Source organism: Nicotiana sylvestris, chromosome 1 (assembly GCF_000393655.2).
Source record: "Nicotiana sylvestris chromosome 1, ASM39365v2, whole genome shotgun sequence".
Taxonomy (NCBI): Eukaryota; Viridiplantae; Streptophyta; class Magnoliopsida; order Solanales; family Solanaceae; genus Nicotiana; species Nicotiana sylvestris.
Window position 1 is genome coordinate 39,597,625 of NC_091057.1, and position 18,592 is coordinate 39,616,216.

Consider the following 18,592-nt stretch of genomic DNA (forward strand, 5'->3'; position numbering starts at 1 on the left):
TATAAATGTCATGTCATGCATAGGTATGGGCGTACATAATATCATCAAGCCACTTGAGGGCATCCCATCATATCATTTCGTCCACTATGGGCAACATTATCAACATATACCAACTGATCAGGTGGTGGTGCTTATATAACACCGTAACCTTTTCCCATATCCCATATACATATATTTATATATATATATATATATATATGTGTGTGTGTGTATATAACTCCATCTGGTCATAGGTCAATACACATGTATAAATGGGTGAAATGCATGAAAAATACATAAAAATCTCAATGTTCCTTCCGGATAAACTTTAAACTACGTATTATTTTGAGACCCATGGGCAGAAGATAATAATAATTCACATGGGGAATCAAGAATATAGATACCCCTAGTATTTCTATGGATATAATAATTTATGGAAACTGCGCATTTGCTCGTTTCTTCTATATAATTTGGACCGTGCCAAAAGAAAGAAGGGATTACCTTAACATACCTGGAGTAGGGAAAACTTTGTATAATATTCTTGTCGAAGATTGCACCGTACTCTTTTGTTGTGGTGATTTTGGAGATGAAAAATTATGAGAGATCCCTTGATCATTGCAGAAGTTCTCAAATGCTTTGCTTTCAAATTCTCCTCTATGATCACTTTTTATGGAGGATATGTAGTAACCTTTTCTAACTGCACTTTCTTGCTGAAGACTTCAAAGTTCCTTAATGCCTCATCCTTGTGACTTAGAAAAATAACTCTGATGAATCGAGAAAAATCATCTACTCTAACGAAGGCATACTTTCTACAACCTATGCTAGCAGTTCTAGTAGGCCCAAAAAGATCCATATGCAGGATTTGAAGAGGCTTTGTAGTAGAAACAATATCTTTGGCTTTAAAAGAGGACCTGGTTTGTTTTCCTAGTTGACATGCATCACAAATTTGATCTTTTGAAAAATCTACTTTTGGAAGACCAATGACAAGATCATTTTTGAAACGTTTATGAATAGTATGCATGCTGGCATGACCAAGTTTTCTATGCCATACCCAAAGGTCATCAATTATAGAAGCTAGACAGATTTGATTACCAAAACTATCTAAGTTACTGATAGTATAGACATTTCTATCCCTATTTCTAGAGAGAATAACTTTACCTGATTCATTTTCAGTAAACCAACCATATTTTTTGAAATGAACCTCGTAGTCATTATTACATAGTTGACTGATACTGAGAAGATTGTAATCAAGTTCATCAACCAGATACACTTCATCTACATCATATGTTGAGGTAAGAGGAACCCTTCCAACTCCATTTACATTTCCTTTTGATTTATCTCCAAAGGTAACTATTCCTCCATCTAGTTTGGTGACTGTTTTGAATAATTGTTCATCACCAATCATATGTCTGGAACACGCATTGTCAAGATACTATTTTTCTTTTCGATTCTTCTTGCGGTGTTCCTGCAAAAAAGGACTACTTATTTTTATGTACCCAACCCAAGTCTGCTTGGGTCCTGAATGGTTAGAGCTCTGAGTATTATCTTAACTAGAAGATTTAGGTCGCCAAACCCATCTCCTGTTGTTCTTGAACCTGCAATGGTTAGAAGTGTGGCCAAGTTGTCCACAATAAAAACAAGAAAGATTATTGGGATTTTCAGAGTCTTTTTCTGCTCTGATTCTATTCCTGCATTGGTTAGTGTTGTAATTATTTTATCACAAGAAGTACATGTAGTAGAATTTCTAGTTCTAATCAAAGGTGTATGAGGAGTAATCTGATTTGATCTAATAGAACTATGACTGGTGGATTTTCGCAATCCTTTCAATTGAAGTTGAAGTTCATCAATTTTATCTTGAAGCATATCTCGCTCAATTTCACAGATTTCCAACTTCAAAGCCCAGTCTGTCTTTTCTCTTTTGATTTTTTTGGGTTCATTTAGAACTCTCTGAATATCTACGAGAGCAATATCAACAAATTCTTGGAGTTCATAATAATTAAGACATGTAGGAAGACGTACCTCACTAGTTCCTTCGTCTGTCATAAGACCAAGTTCACCTAAGTCCTCTTCCTCACCTATTCCTTCGTCTGCCATGAGTCCAAGATCCCATAAGTCCTCATTGTTGTCTTCTTTTATGGCCATGAAATACATATTTGTAATTTCTTGATGATCATATTCTTCTTCATCACTCCAAGCTCCAAAGGACTTCTTCTTTTGAAAATTCTTACTTAGTTTCTTCTTCAGTTCAGGGCATTCGGCTTGAGTGTGTCTATGTTTTCCACATTCATAGAAACTTCCATCATTTTTATCATTATCATTGTTCATCCTACTTTTTCTAAAGTTTGATTTACCTCTCCTGCTATTTCTCTTCTTCCTCATCATATTTGTTACAACTTTTGAGAGCATAGCTATGTTTTCATCTTGTTCTCCTCTTTCCTCTTCTTCCTCATTTTCTGGTTTGGTCATAGTTGCTTTGAAATCAAATGTCTTCTTCTTTTCTTGTTGAATCTGCCTGTCTAAGCGTGTTTTCTCAAATACAATTAGATCACCTCTAAGTTCATCATTTGATATTTTGTCAAGATCCTGACATTCCAAGACAATGACTTTGGGTTGCCAAATTGTGGGAAGACCTCTCAAAATTTTTCTGACTTGTTCTCCGCTTTTGATTTGTCTACCAAAAGATTTTAAGTCTCCAAGGATTTTTTTGAACCTGGAGAACATTTCCTCTATTGATTCTCCATCCTTCATTTGAAATAATTCATAGTCTCGAACTAGGAGATTAATCCTTGTTTCTTTCACTTTGTTGGTTCCTTCATATGTGACCTCTAATTTATCCCACATTTCCTTTGCAGTTTCACGGCTTGATATCTTCTCATATTCTTCTCTATTAATAGCATTATACACCATATTTTTTGCCATAGCATTCACTGTTATAACAGCTAATTGTTATTCAGTGTAGTCATCTAAATTAAGAGGATCAGATGATACTATGACTTGACTATTTTCATCTTTCTTTGGCGGAATTGGAAGATTTTCCTTTTTGATCATGTGCCAAACTTTAATGTCATATGACATGGTATGGGTCTCTATGCGCACTTACCAGTGAGAAAAGTGCTGACCGTTGAAGTATGGGGGTCATACATGAGAGGTTCCTTCTTGAAATAATGTTCCAACAACTATATTTGATCCCATGATCTTTCTCTCACTTGCTGTTAAGCAAAGTTTGTGAGCCGTGTCAGATAGCAATTAAAAGCACAAGAGGAAGTGAATTGTAATCGATTTAAAAATCTTAGTTGACTAAATGTAAGTTTAGTCATCTAGACTTTGCACGGTGAATGATTTCAGTGGAAGTGAACTGAAAGAGCAGAAAAGTAAAGAATACACAATAATTTTTATACTGGTTCATTACCGGTATGGTACCTATGTCCAGTTCCTTTGGGTCACAAGGGTTCTCTTAGATCTTGGATAAATGTTTACAACAGTGATGGTTTTAGTACGTTTACAACTAAAGATATACAACAACAGTGATTTTTGCGACGTTGACACAACTCTCATTTGTGTTCTAATTCTTCCTATCTTTTGTGACACTTGTAGACTCAAGAACACAATGTTTGTACTAAGAAATAGAAAGGCTTAGAAACAGATGATGTAGTTGCACGCCTTTCAATGTTCTTCTACTTCTTCCTTTATAGCTTTATGAGTTTTCTGCTTCCTTGTCTTTTAGGATTGTATTGCAGCTATTCTAGGAGTCCTTTCCTTGTGAGGCATATACATCTAAGTAAAATACCCAAGGATAGTCTCATGAATCCAGCTTGAAATGGTAGCTAGATTCATCCTTATTCTTGATGAATTGCTTCCTTCATTCTTCCTTGATTTGAGATAATCTTGGCGGATTGCTTCCTTCATTCCTTCTTGACTTGAGCTTCTGCAGAATCTTCTAGATTTGATCGCTGGCCATGATTTGCTCTCTTCCCATTCTTGCACACTTAAAGATCTTGGACAATGCTGATTGATTGGATTTCCTTCTTTGTTCTTAGGCTAATTGATTTATTTTTCATGTAAAACAAGGTTTAAAATACATAGCAGTTGAGTGCATCTTCTTTCCTTTTAGCAACATTGTTGCTCACGAGAATCTGCATACAAGAATATATCATTAGTCAAAGCTTCTTTAGGATTATTGAACATTATTAAAATTCTAAACATAACAGGCATAAGATATTGTCATGAATTTCTTTAACATTTTCGGTATGGAGTTCTTATTCTCTCAAATTCCATCATTCTCCTTTTCTAAAAGAATTACCTATCATTTTATAATGCATTGTATTGTGTTATATTATATTGTATCGTTTTATAAATATAACGTTTGGATAGATTGTATTGTTTGTTGTTGTTAAATAATATTTTACTGTTTGGTTTGATTATATCGTACTGTACTATAACATATAAGTTTATTAAAACACCCTCAATTGTTTAAATATTAAATTTATCAAGAATTACACATAAAATAATTTAAGAGAACCCTTTTCTACTAATTTATCACCAAATATGTTTTATAAATAGATTAAGTAATTAAATTCATACAAATTCTAACACAATTAGCAATTTTACGTTGGAGTTGAAAGCGGCAGAAGTTCTGGGAAAAAAAGGGATGAAGATAAAGTAGGCTATAGATGGGAGATTTGGAGTTAACATAAAAAAAGGTAAAGGATAAAATAGAATTATAGAGTAATAAGTTAGGACATAATTGGAAAGAAAAATAGAAAACAATCCCATCACATCAAATCGGTTGTTTAAAAAAAAGAGACTTTTCATTGTTCGAGAACAACGGATTTAACAATACAATACAACCAATTTTAATGAAACAATCAAAACAATTGTTGTTTTGGAATAACAATATAATACGATACAATAAGTAACAACAATCCAAACAAGCTGTAAATTTGCATCATCTAACACTAATTAAAAGGATACAAATTAATTCATTAACATCAAATTAAAATAATTCTAACACTTATTTGATACAACTGCGTAATTAATTAGTCCAATTTTTAAGCATTAATGTCTTGCAATTTTTCAAGACCTTGGAAAGATTCCCCCTTGAGATGCAACATTTCCCTCTTGCTAATGCTAGGAAACCGCTTCTTATAAGTTCCTCACGTGTTCAAATTTAAATTATTTTTTGGTAACTAATAATTTTGTTGAGCACCAAGCAAGCAAAAAAATTGCAGTGCTTTGGCCATCTAAGAGGTAAAGCCTCCTCCGAATTCCGATCCATCTTAACTTTCATTATTGAGCTAAAGGAGTTTCCTAACGGCCTAACTCTTCAAGTTTTTGATCGTTTTATGATAGTTAGGGGTAGAAATTTGGACCCTAATCATTTAACCCGCCCAAGATTGGATTGGTCATTGACTCGCCCATTTATTTAACTTAGTCCATCTTGACCAGCATATTTAAAGTTGGGCTAATTTCTAGCCCAAATTGATCCATAAATACCTTTGCTAAAATATCTTTAAAAATAATTCTTTTTGTTTGATAAAAAAAAAGTCTTATTTGATAATTAAATAAGTCATAAGAAAATAACATACCTTAATTAAAGCTTAATAAGAGTTGGGGAGGGGGGGATTGGCTATAAATTGGTTATAACCCATATTTAGCTCATATATCTGGGGCACCCGCTTTTTGTGTCATATTTTAACTTGTGCCCCTCTGCAATAAAAATTGCAAGCGTACCCGCTTTTTTCGCATAACTTCAGCATACAGGGCTGAAGTAGCAAAGACAATCATGCTAAACTTCAGCATTCTAGTAGCCGGGCCTGAAGTTCAGCTCTAGAGCTGAAGTTTTTGTTTTGTAACTGGCGAACTTCAGCTCTAAATCTGAAGTTTTTGTTTTGTAACTGGCGAACTTCAGCTCCAGAGCTGAAGTTTTTGTTTAATTTGTAATTGGGAAACTTCAGCTCTAGAGCTGAAGTTTTTGTTTTGTAACTGGGGAACTTCATCTCTAGAGCTAAAGTTTTTATCTTTGTAACTGGGGAACTCAGCTCTAGAACTGAAGTTTTTGTTCTATATTTGATTAACTTCAGCATGTTTTAGGCTCTCATATTTTATGCTATCTGATCCAATCGTACTAAATATATTCAGAGGCCCAAACTAAATTACTGGAAAAGGTGGCACACTGGTGGTCTCAAAAGAAGTCATGAGGCAGAATCATTCAAAAGCAACTCAAGTGGGAGACAGTGAAATTTCAAAGAACTTTTATTGTCTCTTGGTTTGGGATTTTTAATGTTATAATAATCCAAGTAGAAGTCCTCAGTATATTTGCTTTAGCTTCATTAATCAAAGAAAGAAATGTTGAACTCATCGTTGTAGAAGAAGAAAGAAGAAAACGAAGGAGGAGAAGGAGGAGGAGAAAGGGGGCTGAAATTATTTAAAAAGTGGGTACAAGTTAAAAGTTTTAAAAAAAATGGGTATAGGTTAAATGGGGGCGACCAAATAGGGCGCCCCATGCAATTTTTACCATATATCTTGACCCAACCCATCTCAGCCCAAGTAACTTTTGGTGGGTCATTGACCCGCCCATTTACTGACCCAGACCATTTTAACCCGCCCTCCCCTTTGACACCCATAATGATAGTATTCTTCTTCCCCTCCAACTTTACAATATTAGTCTAGAAAAAGCTAGCGATTAGTTGACATATCGTATTTCGGCAAAGGGCCGACTTCACTACTTAAGATTATTGATCTAATCTACCTTTTATAACCTAGTTTTTGGTATTTGAACTAGTTATGTCGATTGTTTAACCCGACTTTACTTTGACGCGTTAGACCTTTCCTGACCCTATATCTTAATTAATCGGAAGAGTTAGTAGTTATCCTGCACAGGAAATAAGCTACAATCCAGCTTGATTTTTCCTTTGCTTACACGTTCTACACTTCTACAGTTTATTACCAATTCATTTTTCGTTTGTCGTAGGCTCTCTTGCTCATGTAATTTGTTCATCATTTCAGCTTTCTGTTGACCGTCTAGTATACAACAACAACAACAACCTAGTATAATCCCACTTAGTGGGGTCTGGGGAGGGTAGTGTGTACGCAGACCTTACCCCTACCCTAGGGTAGAGAGACTGTTTCCAAATAGACCCCCGACATCCTTCCCTCCAAGAACTTCCCACCTTGCTCTTGGGGAGACTCGAACTCACAACCTCTCGGTTGGAAGTGGGGGTTGCTTACCATCAGAGCAACCCCTCTTGACCGTCTAGTATGTGTAACTTAAACAAAGACGGTACAAGTTAAATGCGTGTTGCTACCTACTCCATAACTTTTAAAAAGAATCTTTAACATCTTATACTGTATGAAATATATCTTACTAAACTTGACTTTATAGTAATGAGGTATCTCTGAATTTGTGTCACAACCTCGGTTCGCCCTCCGTGAACCATCATGACGGCACCTAGTCTCTACGACTAGGTAAGCCTAATTTGCGGAAGAAAAACCCAAAATTTGTGGAAGTAAAATAATTTAAAACAAAAATAAAGTAGTAACAGTGTTTAAATGTGTCACTCGGCATGCACCATATTTAACTCTCAATACCAATACGTAAATCCAAGACCCGGAAATCCACGAATCACAAGCTAAGATCAATACTACATAGCTCTAACTCTAGAATCTCTAATAAGAACAGAAAAATACAGAAGGGCTAAATACAAAAAGCAGGAATAGAAATGGACTTCTCTGTCTGCGGACGCGGTAAATATACCTAGAAGTCTCTAGAGCAGTCGCCTCCTCAAGGATGATAGGCCTGAGTAGCGATACATGGATGCACATGAAAAACATGCGCAAGAGAGGCATGAGTACGCCACATCGGTACTTAGTAAGTGTCAAGCCTAACCTCGGTTGGGTAGCGACGAGGAAGGTCAGGGCCCTACTGAGGTTAAATAAATTAATAAGGTACACAGTATAAAACAAAACAATATAAATAAGTACAACAGTGAAATAACACAGGATGTACATGACAGCAACGACCATACAGAAACAAGGTAAACATGGAAAGGAAATACAGCTGAGCACCAATGATAACGATCGGGGATGTCCCAGGATACCGTCCTGTAGTCCCATATGTACATATCCAATGGATATCCCGGGATCCCGTCCCGTAGTCCAACTCATAGTGCGCAGGAATCTACCGGAATCACGTCCCGTAGTCCCAAATATAAATATCCAGTACTGGGGGAATCTACCGGGTGCATTCCCGTAGTTCCATATAACTGTGCAGGGGGATCTACCGGAATCCCACATCCGTAGTCCCAAAATAAACAGGCAAGGGGGGGCTACCGGAATCCCACATCCGTAGTCCTAAAATAAATAGACAAGGGGGAGCTACCGGAATCCCACATCCGTAGTTCCAAAATAAATACACAGCAGCAACAGGAAAATATATAGAAATGGCAATATTTCATATTAAGGCAACAAGTGATTCTAGCCTAGCATGTTGCAAAGAATTCAAGTAAGGCAGGTTGAACAAATAAAGCAATTAAGTCACTTAGACATGCTTTCCTAAGCTAACAACAGACTTAATAGTGCAAGTAACAGAAACAGGAAAGGAAACATGCTAGTAATTACTTAAAGAAAATCGAATTTTCAATAATTAGCACAAGTACAACCTCAACACCTCACGTACAAGGCATTTCAATTACCAAATATACCAATCCTAAGGGGAAGGTCCCCCCCACAAGGTTATGCAAGCCACTTACCTCGAACCGGCTCAAAAATCAACCCGAGACCACGTTCTTGCCACGAGTACTTGACTCCAAATGGCCCAAATCTATTCAATTCAATTGTATAATGTAAATAACACTTCAAGTATCTGATTCTACAATTAAAGTCTAAGCTAATACGCGATATTATTTAAAATGACCAAAATGCCCATCGGGCTCATGTATCGGAATCAGGTGAAATTTACATTTTCAGAAACCTCGTACTCTCACGAGTCTATACATAACAAGAACACTGAAATCAGAGTCCAAATGGCCCCTCAAATCCTCATTTAAATGTCGCTTAAACTCAAGTCCTAATTACCCATTTTTCACCACTAATTAGGTCTGTAATCACATAAAAACAAGTTATGAAGTCAAGGATGTTACCTCCAAGTGATTACCCTTTGTTTTCCTCAAGAATCTCTCTCAAAAGCTTCAAACCCGGATGAAAATGGTGAAAGAATAGCTCAAATTCGCGAAGGCAACTATTTATATGTTCTGGCCCAGGCATTTTCGCATCTGCGGCCCAATTTCCACTTCTGCGGTGCCGCATTTGCAGTCCTTGTACCGCATCTGCAGTTTTTCACTTAAGTCCTAATTTTCGCTTCTGCGATCCCTTTTTCCGCATCTGCGGCATCGCAGATGCGACCCCTAAGCCGCTTCTGCGGTTCCAGCCTTCTCAGGCCCTTTCCGCTTCTGCGCTCTTTTTCCCCGCATCTGCGGCATTGCACCTGCGGTCCCTAATCCGCAGGTGCGGAAACACCAGAAGCAGAAAATCTGAAGCTTTCTTCAAAAATTCCAAACTCTCCGTTAACCATCTGAAATCATCCCGAGGCCTCCGGGACCTCAACCAAAGGCACCAACAAGTCACAAACAACTATCCAAACTTGTACCAATCCTTAGAACACCTAAAACAACATCGAAACCTCGAATTAACCATGAATTCAAGCCTAAGAACTCCAAAATTCTCAAAATACGCTTTTAATCAAAAAGTCTACCAAACCTCGTCCGAATAATATGAAATTTTGCACACACATCACATTCAACACTACGGAACTACTCCAACTTTCGAAATTCCATTCCGACCCCCAGATCAAAATCTCACTATCGGACGGGAAACTTCAAAAATTCAACTTTTGGCATTTCAAACCTAAATTAGCTACGGACCTCCAAAACACAATCCGAACACGCTCCTAAACCCAAAATCACCCAATGGAGATAACGAAGCCATCAAATTTCCATTCTGAGGCCATCTTCACATTGTTTTGACTACGGTCAACTTTCCAACACTTAAGCTCTCATTTAGGGACTAAGTGTTCCAAAACTCTCCGAAACTCAAAACCGGACATCCCGGCGAAACAAAATAGCAGAAATAGACTCGGAGAAAGTAGTTAATAGGGGATTGGGGTGTTAATTCTTAAGACGACCGGCCGGGTCATCACATCCTCCGACACTTAAACATTCGTTCGTCCTCGAACGACCATAGAGACATACCTGAAGTAGTGAAAAGATGAGGGTAACGATTGCGCATATCCTGCTCGGTCTCCCAGGTCACCTCCTCGACCGGCTGACCCCGCCACTGAACCTTCACTGATGCAATGTTCTTTGACCTCAGCTTTCGGACCTTCATGTCCAATATTGCCACTGGCTCCTCAACATAAGATAGATCCTTGTCCAACTGGACTGAACTAAAATCCAACACGTGCGACGAGTCACCGTGGTACCTCTGGAGCATCGAAACATGAAATACCGGATGAACCCCTGCCAAGCTGGGAGGTAAAGCAAGCTCATAAGAAACCTCCCCAACATGCCTCAATATCTCAAAAAGGCTAATAAACCTCAGACTCAACTTCCCTTTCTTCCCAAATCTCATAACGCCCTTCATAGGCGAAATCCGAAGCAGAACCCGCTCTCCAACCATATAGGAAACATCACGAACCTTCCGATCTGTGTAACTCTTCTGTCGGGACTGGGCTATGCGGAGTCTATCCTGAATCACCTTAACCTTCTCCAAAGCATCCTGAACTAAGTCTGTGCCCAATTATCTGACCTCACCCAGCTCAAACCAACCCACCGGGGATCTACACCATCTCCCATATAGAGCCTCATATGGTGCCATCTGAATGATGTACTGATAGCTGTTGTTGTAAGCAAACTCCGCCAATGGCAAGAACTAATCCCAAGACCCTCTAAACTGAATCACACACGTACGAAGCATATCCTCAAGAATCTGAATAGTGCGCTCGGACTACCCGTCCATCTGGGGGTAAAATGTTGTACTCAACTCCACATGAGTACCCAACTTATGCTGAACGACCCTCCAGAATCGTGATGTGAACTCAGTACCTCTATCTGAAATGATGGACACTGAAATACCATGCAGGCGAACAATCTCCCAGATATAAATCTCCGCCAACCGCTCCGAAAAATAAGTAGTACACACAGGAATGAAATGAGCGAACTTTGTCAGCCGATCCACAATCACCCAAATAGCATCAAACTTCCTTAAAGTCTGTGGGAGTCCAACTACAAAGTCCATGGTGATTCGCTCCCACTTCCACTCTAGAATCTCTATCTGCTGAAGCAACCCACCCGGTTTCTGGTGCTCATATTTACCTGTTGACAACTGAGACACCAAGCTACGAATCCAACTATATCTTTCTTCATCCGCCTCCACCAATAGTGCTGCCTCAAATCCTGATACATCTTCGCGGCACCCAGATGGATGGAATACCGCAAACTATGGGCCTCCTTTAGAACCAACTCTCGCAGCCCATCAACATTGGGTACACAAATCCGACTCTACATCCTCAATACCCCATCATTACCAATAGTTATATCTCTGGCGTCACCATGCTGAACCTTGTCCTTAAGGACAAGCAAATGAGGGTCATCATATTGCCGCTCCCTGATATGATCAAATAAGGAAGACCGAGAAACCACGCAAGCTAGAACCCGACTGGGCTCTAAAAGATCCAATCTCACAAACTGGCTGGCTAAGGCTTGAACATCCATTGCCATAGGCCTCTCCGATGCTGGTAAATATGCCAAACTCCCAAACTCTCCGCCCGGCGACTCAAGGCATCGGCCACCACATTGGCCTTGCCTAGGTGATATAGAATAGTGATGTCATAGTCCTTCAACAACTCCAACCACCTCATCTGGTGCAAATTTAGATCCTTTTGCTTGAACAGGTGCTGCAAGCTCCGATGGTCAGTATAAATCTCACAAGGAACACCTTATAAGTAACGGCGACAAATCTTCAGGGCGTGAACAATGACAGCTAACTCAAGGTCATGAACATGGTAGTTTTTCTCATGTATCTTCAATTGTCTGGATGCGTAGGCAATCACCCTACCGTCCTGCATCAACACCGCTCCGAGTCCAACCCTCGAGGCATCACAATAGACCGTATAAGACCCCAAACCTATAGGCAATATCAAAATTGGGGCTGTGGTCAAAGTTGTCTTGAGCTCCTGAAAGCTTACCTCACACTCCTCCGTCCACTGGAACAAAGCACCCTTCTGGGTCAACCTGGTCATAGGGGCTGCAATTGATGAAAACCCCTCCACAAAACGACGGTAGTAGCCCTCTAAACCAAGGAAACTGCGGATCTCGATTGCTGAGGATGGTCTGGTCCAACTCTGCACGACCTCTATCTTCTTCGAATCCACCTGAATACCCTCACTCAATACCACGTGGCTTAAGAATGCCACTGAATCCAACTAAAACTCACATTTCGAGAACTTAACATATAACTTCTTCTCTCTTAGAGTCTGAAGCACAGTCCTCAGGTGCTGCTCATGATCTTTCCGACTCCGGGAATACACCACAATATCATCAATAAAGACAATGACGAACGCGTCAAGATACGGCCGGAACACACTGTGCATCAAATGCATAAAGGCTGCTGGGGCATTGGTCAACCCAAATGACATAACATGGAACTTATAATGACCATACCGAGTCCTGAAAGTAGTCTTTGGGATATCTGGCTCCCAAATCTTCAACTGATGGTAACTTGGGTGCAAATCAATCTTAGAAAACACCCTTGCGCCCTGAAGCTGGTTAAACAGATCATCAATACGAGGCAAAGGATAACAGTTCTTCATTGTAACCTTGTTCAACTGGCATAATCAATGCACATACGCATGGAACCATCTTTTTTCTTCACAAACAAGACATAAGCACCCCAGGTGATATACTGGGTCAAATAAAACTCTTATCAAGTAATTCCTGTAATTGATCCTTCAACTCCTTCAACTCAGGAGGAGCCATACGATACGGGGGAATAGAAATGGGCTGAGTGCCCGGCAATAGATCAATGCCAAAATCAATATCTCTATCAGGCGACATACTTGGAAGATCAGCTAGAAACACATCGGGAAAATCCCGTACTACTGGGACTGAATCAACTGAAGGGGTATCAATACTGATATCTCTCACATAAGCTAAGTACGCGTCACACCCCTTCTCAAATATATGCTGAGCTTTAAGAAAAGAAATAACTCTACTGGGAGTGTGATCTAAAGTACCCCTCCACTCAACACGCGGTATACCTGGCATAGCCAGTGTCACGGTTTTGGCGTGACAATCAAGAATAGCATAATGGGGCGACAACTAGTCCATGCCCAAGATAATCTCAAAATCTACCATGCTGAGCAACAATAAATCAGCTCTGGTCTCAAAACCACTAAGAGCAACCAAACACGACCGATAGACGCGGTCCACAATAAGAGAATCTCCCACAGGAGTAGAAACATAAATAGGGAAACTCAAAGAATCCCGAGGTACCCCCAAATGCGGAGGAAAATAAGAAGACACATAAGAGTAAGTGGAGCCGAGATCGAATAGAACCGATGCATCTCTGTAACAAACCAGTATAATACCTGTGATGACTGAATCAGAGGCAACAACCTCAGTATGGGTAGGAAGGGCATAGTATCTTGCCTGGCCTCCCCCTTTAGGGCAACCTTTACCTCCCTAACCTCCACCTCTAGCTAGCTGAGCAGGTGGGGTAGCAACTGGAGCTGTAACCATAGCCTAAGAACTCTGCGGGGCACGCTGTGGCTAAGAAGTCTATGGAGGTGCACCCCTCCCAAGTCTGGGGCAATCCCTCACCATATGACGCGTGTCACCACACTCAAAACAAGCTCTTGGAGGACGTGGTGGGTGTGACTGGCTCGGGCCAGGTCTGCTGGACTGACCTCTGAAAGCACCCCGCGCAAGAGGCACACTAGAAACCGGAGGTGCATAATAAGGCTCCTGAGGCCTAGGAGGAGCTGGAGCACTACTGGCTGCTGGAAGAGCTGAATGAACAGAGCGACTCATATAACCCCTACCATGATGACCTGCAGCTGGGGTACGGGCACCAGAATAATGGCCGTCAATTCTCTTGGCCTTGAGACCTCTTGGCCCCCCTCTCCTCTCTCTCCCTAGCATGCATGCCCTCAATCCTCTTAGCAATGCTCACCGCCTGCTGATAAGAAATATCCATCTCCAACTCACGAGCTATGCTAGATCTGATGCTGGGAATAAGGCCCTTAATAAACCGGCGAACCCTCTCACGAACAGTAGAAACCAAGGCTGGTGCATGCCTAGCAAAACTGGTGTAACAAACAGCATACTCTGAGACAGTCATAGCACCCTGGTGCAAATACTCAAACTCTGTGCGCCATGTGTCCCTAAGGCTCTGAGGAACATACTCTCTCAGGAACAAATCTGAAAACTGAGTCCAAGTCAGTGAAGCAGCCTCATACGGACTGTCTAACTCATATGTGCGCCACCACTCATAGGCAGCTCCTTGAAGCGGGAAGGTAGTGAAATAAACCCTGCTCGATCCTGCATGGTACGGAGAATGCGTCCAGAGTAGCGATACCTGGATCTGCACATGAAAAACATGCGCAGGAGAGGCATGAGTACACCATAGCGGTATTCAGTAAATGCCAAGCCTAACCTCGGTTGGATAGCGACGAGGAAGGTCAGGGCCCTACTGAGGTTAAATAAAATAATAAGGTCTGCAGTATAAATAAGTACAGCAGTGAAATAACACAGGATGTACATGACAACAACGACCATACAGAAACAAGGTAAACACGGAAAGGAAATACAGCTCAGCACCAATGATAACGATCGGGGATCTCCCAGGATACCGTCCTATAGTCCTATATGTACACATCCAATGGATCTCCCAGGATCCCGTCCCGTAGTCCAACTCATAGTGCGCGGGGATCTACCGGAATCCCGTTCCATAGTCCCAAATATAAATACCCAGTACTGGAGGAATCTACCGGGTGCATTTCCGTAGTTCCATATAACTATGCAGGGGGATCTACCGGAATCCCACATCCGTAGTCCCAAAATAAACAGGAAAGGGAGAGCTACCGGAATCCCACATCTGTAGTCCCAAAATAAACAGACAAGGGGGATCTACCCGAATCCCACATCGTAGTCCCAAAATAAATACACATCAGCAACAGGAAAATATACAGAAATGGCAATATTTCATATTAAGGCAACAAGTGATTCTAGCCTAGCATGCTGCATAGAATTCAAGTAAGGCAGGTTGAACAAATAAAGCAATTAAGTCACTTAGAAATACTTTCCTAAGCTAACAACAGGCTTAATAGTGCAAGCAATAGAAACATGAAAGGAAACATGCTAGTAATTACTTAAAGAAAACCGGATTTCCAACACTTAGCACAAGTACGCACTCGTCACCTCACATACAAGGCATTTCAATTACCAAATATACCAATCCTAAGGGGAAGGTCCCCCACACAAGGTTAGACAAGCCACTTACCTTGAATCGTCTCAAAAATCAACCCGAAACCACGTTCTTGCCACGAGTACTCGACTCCAAATACCCAAATCTATTCAATTCAATTGCATAATGTAAATAACACTTCAAGTATCTGATTCTACAATTAAAGTCTAAGCTAATACGCGAAATTATATAAAATGACCAAAATGCCCCTCGGGCTCACGTCTCGGAATCGAGTAAAATTTACATTTTCAGAAATTTCGTACTCTCACGAGTCTATACATAATAAGAACACTGAAATCGGAGTCCAAATGGCCCCTCAAATCCTCATTTAAAAGTCTCTTAAACTCAAGCCCTAATTACCCATTTTTCCCAAATTATTCACCACTAATTAGATCTGTAATCACATAAAAACGAGTTATGAAGTCAAGGATGTTACCTCCAAGTGATTACCCTTTGTTTTCCTCAAAAATTTCTCTCAAAAGCTTCAAACCCAGATGAAAATAATGAAAGAATAGCTCAAGTTTGCGAAGGCAACTATTTATATGTTCTGGCCCAGGCATTTTCGCATCTGCGGCCCAATTTACGCTTCTGTGGTACCGCATTTGCGGTCCTTGAACCGCATCTGCGGTTTTTCACTTAAGTCCCAATTTTCGCTTCTGCGATCCATTTTTCCGCATGTGCGGCATCGCAGATGCGACCCCTAAGCCGGTTCTGCGGTTCCAGCCTTCCCAGGCCCTTTCCGCTTCTGCGCTCCTTTTCCCCGCATCTACGGCATCGCACCTGCAGTCCCCAATCCGCAGGTGCGGAAACACCAGAAGCAGAAAATCTGAAGCTTTCCTCAAAAATTTCAAACTCTCCGTTAATCATCCGAAATCATCCCGAGGCCTCCGGGACCTCAACCAAAGGCACCAACAAGTCACAAACAACTATCCAAACTTGTACCAATCCTTAGAACACCTAAAACAACATCGAAACCTCGAATTAACCATGGATTCAAGCCTAAGAACTCCAAAATTCTCAAAATACGCTTTCGATCAAAAAGTCTACCAAACCTCGTCCGAATGACCTAAAATTTGCACACACGTCACATTCAACACTACGGAACTACTCCAACTTCCGGAATTCCATTCCGACCCTCGGATCAAAATCTCACTATCGGACCGGAAACTTCAAAAATTCAACTTTCGGCATTTCAAACCTAAATTAGCTACGGACCTCCAAAACACAATCCGAACACGCTCCTAAACCCAAAATCATCCTACGGAGCTAACAGAACCATCAGATTTCCATTCCGAGGCCGTCTTCACACTGTTCCGACTACGGTCAACTTTCCAACACTTAAGCTCTCATTTAGGGACTAAGTGTCCCAAAACTCTCCGAAACTCAAAACCGGACATCCCGGCGAATCAAAATAGCAGAAATAGACTCGGGGAAAGTAGTTAATAGGAGATCGGGGCGTTAATTCTTAAGACGACCGGCCGCGTCGTCACAATCTGCTTCGTAAATAACTTAGTTTACATGATAAAATTACCGAACCGTATCAATCAATCAACTTGCTTTAATCTTACACCACGACTATATGATTTGTATTTGTGAGTCTCTATTAGGACTCAGTTCGTTTATTTCAACGTAATATGTAATAAACATATCCCTATAAAATTTAGTGTTAAAAAGAGTTTATCATAATTTGATTGTTTGTATATAGTCAACCTACTATAACTATTCTCCGTTATGCATGCAAGATCACGTACGTGTACAAATCAAAGTTACTGAAAATATTATAAAACAATTAATGAATTTACGCAAATATGAAGACCTTATAAATAGGAGGATCACATGTATAGTAAATTATATATTTATTTCTGTGTCTGTCCAGAAAAAAGGAAAATTACTAAAATTGAAGAGGAATGGGTTCGACGTTATAGTCTTGTCCTCCACACGTTAAGCCGATCTTCCCACACCACACATTTTACCTACTTAACAATCAAAACAATCCCTTTTCCCTAAAGAACAATCTTTAGACTCAAATCTCATTAGCTGTTTGCCATCTTAACTACCTTTCCTTTTACCAAACACCCACCTTCCTCAAATATTTTTTTAATTTAAATAAAAAATTATATAATTATTCGGGGTTCGAAACTCACTGACCCAACTAATTCAAATAAACGCCATAGAAAATTCCATTCTCAGAGCTCAAATCCAAAACCTCTTATTAAGGTAGATGAACCTTTAGCATTCCACATACATTCATCAAATTTAATTTTATTCATGCATCTAACATTGCTGCTAATAATACCCCTTTTTGTGTACGTGGCTACCATCCTAACCCCAATCCCTACCTCATCTCTAAGACCAAAAGCTTTACAAAAAGGAAAAGGAAAGAACTCTCTGGTTTAAATTTGCGTAGAAAGAATGTATGACTAAAAATGTTAAAACACATAATATGACGCTCGTGATGCATTCATTGTTTTGACACTTTGTGTCACTATCTTTCAGTACTAAAAAGAATGTGAGTTAGTTTAAAGTACGACGAAGAGCAATACATCTAATTAGTTATAGTGTAAATTTAAATATTGACTATTTAATTTGTTCTAAGATAATTTATATGTATCTCCAAAAGTACTCTAAAATGTATTGTATGTTGTTATACATAAATATTTTATACTTTTAAAAATCGTAATAAGAAGATATATTTGATTTCTCAAATATCAATGTTTTAACCTAAGCTCTTGATTTTGTGTTACGTGTCAAACTTCTGTCCAAAGCTTCAATTTCTACATATGGTTACAAGTAACAGAAATCTTACGTAAGAATGATCAACACCGTTCATTTGATTCCATAGATCGACAAACAATCTAAGACCTTTGATCTTGAGAAGTAGGTAGCTAACTAATTCAAAAAACCACCTTTTTTTTTTTGACTGGAAAAAACCACCATTATTTGTGTAGAAGGTTTGCTAAGAGGAGTTGAAAAGGCAAAAAAAAAAAAAAAAAAAAAAAGGATGGTCACGTGCTCTTATTGTTGACGCACGTGATCTCTATCTACCCTTCTCCTCTTGAGCTTCTCATATAAATAAATGACACAAGTTAACAACCCC

The 18,592-nt window shown here is 39.8% G+C and overlaps 1 protein-coding gene across 1 annotated transcript; it reads right to left on the reverse strand.

Annotated features, from left to right (window-relative positions):
• Window positions 1–646: 646 nt before the first annotated feature.
• On the reverse strand, window positions 647–14,370 carry LOC104216565 (uncharacterized). The gene is made up of 4 exons (XM_009766639.2): window positions 14,178–14,370; window positions 13,937–14,038; window positions 1,476–2,906; window positions 647–1,353 (listed from the first exon to the last, which is right to left on the reverse strand). The coding sequence occupies exons 1-4, from the start codon at window positions 14,368–14,370 to the stop codon at window positions 647–649; spliced, it is 2,433 nt and encodes an 810-aa protein (XP_009764941.2).
• Window positions 14,371–18,592: the final 4,222 nt, after the last annotated feature.

Excerpts from the sequence above, each read along its gene's own strand:
- LOC104216565 (XM_009766639.2), bottom strand. The coding sequence starts at position 14,370 with ATGACTGTCTCAGAGTATGCTGTTTGTTACACCAGTTTTGCTAGGCAT. Across the intron at positions 14,039-14,177 it reads CATTGCTAAGAGGATTGAGG|CTCTTCCAGCAGCCAGTAGT; the intron begins GCATGCATGCTA and ends CTGTTCATTCAG. Across the intron at positions 1,354-1,475 it reads CCCAAGCAGACTTGGGTTGG|TCACCAAACTAGATGGAGGA; the intron begins GTACATAAAAAT and ends TATTCAAAACAG.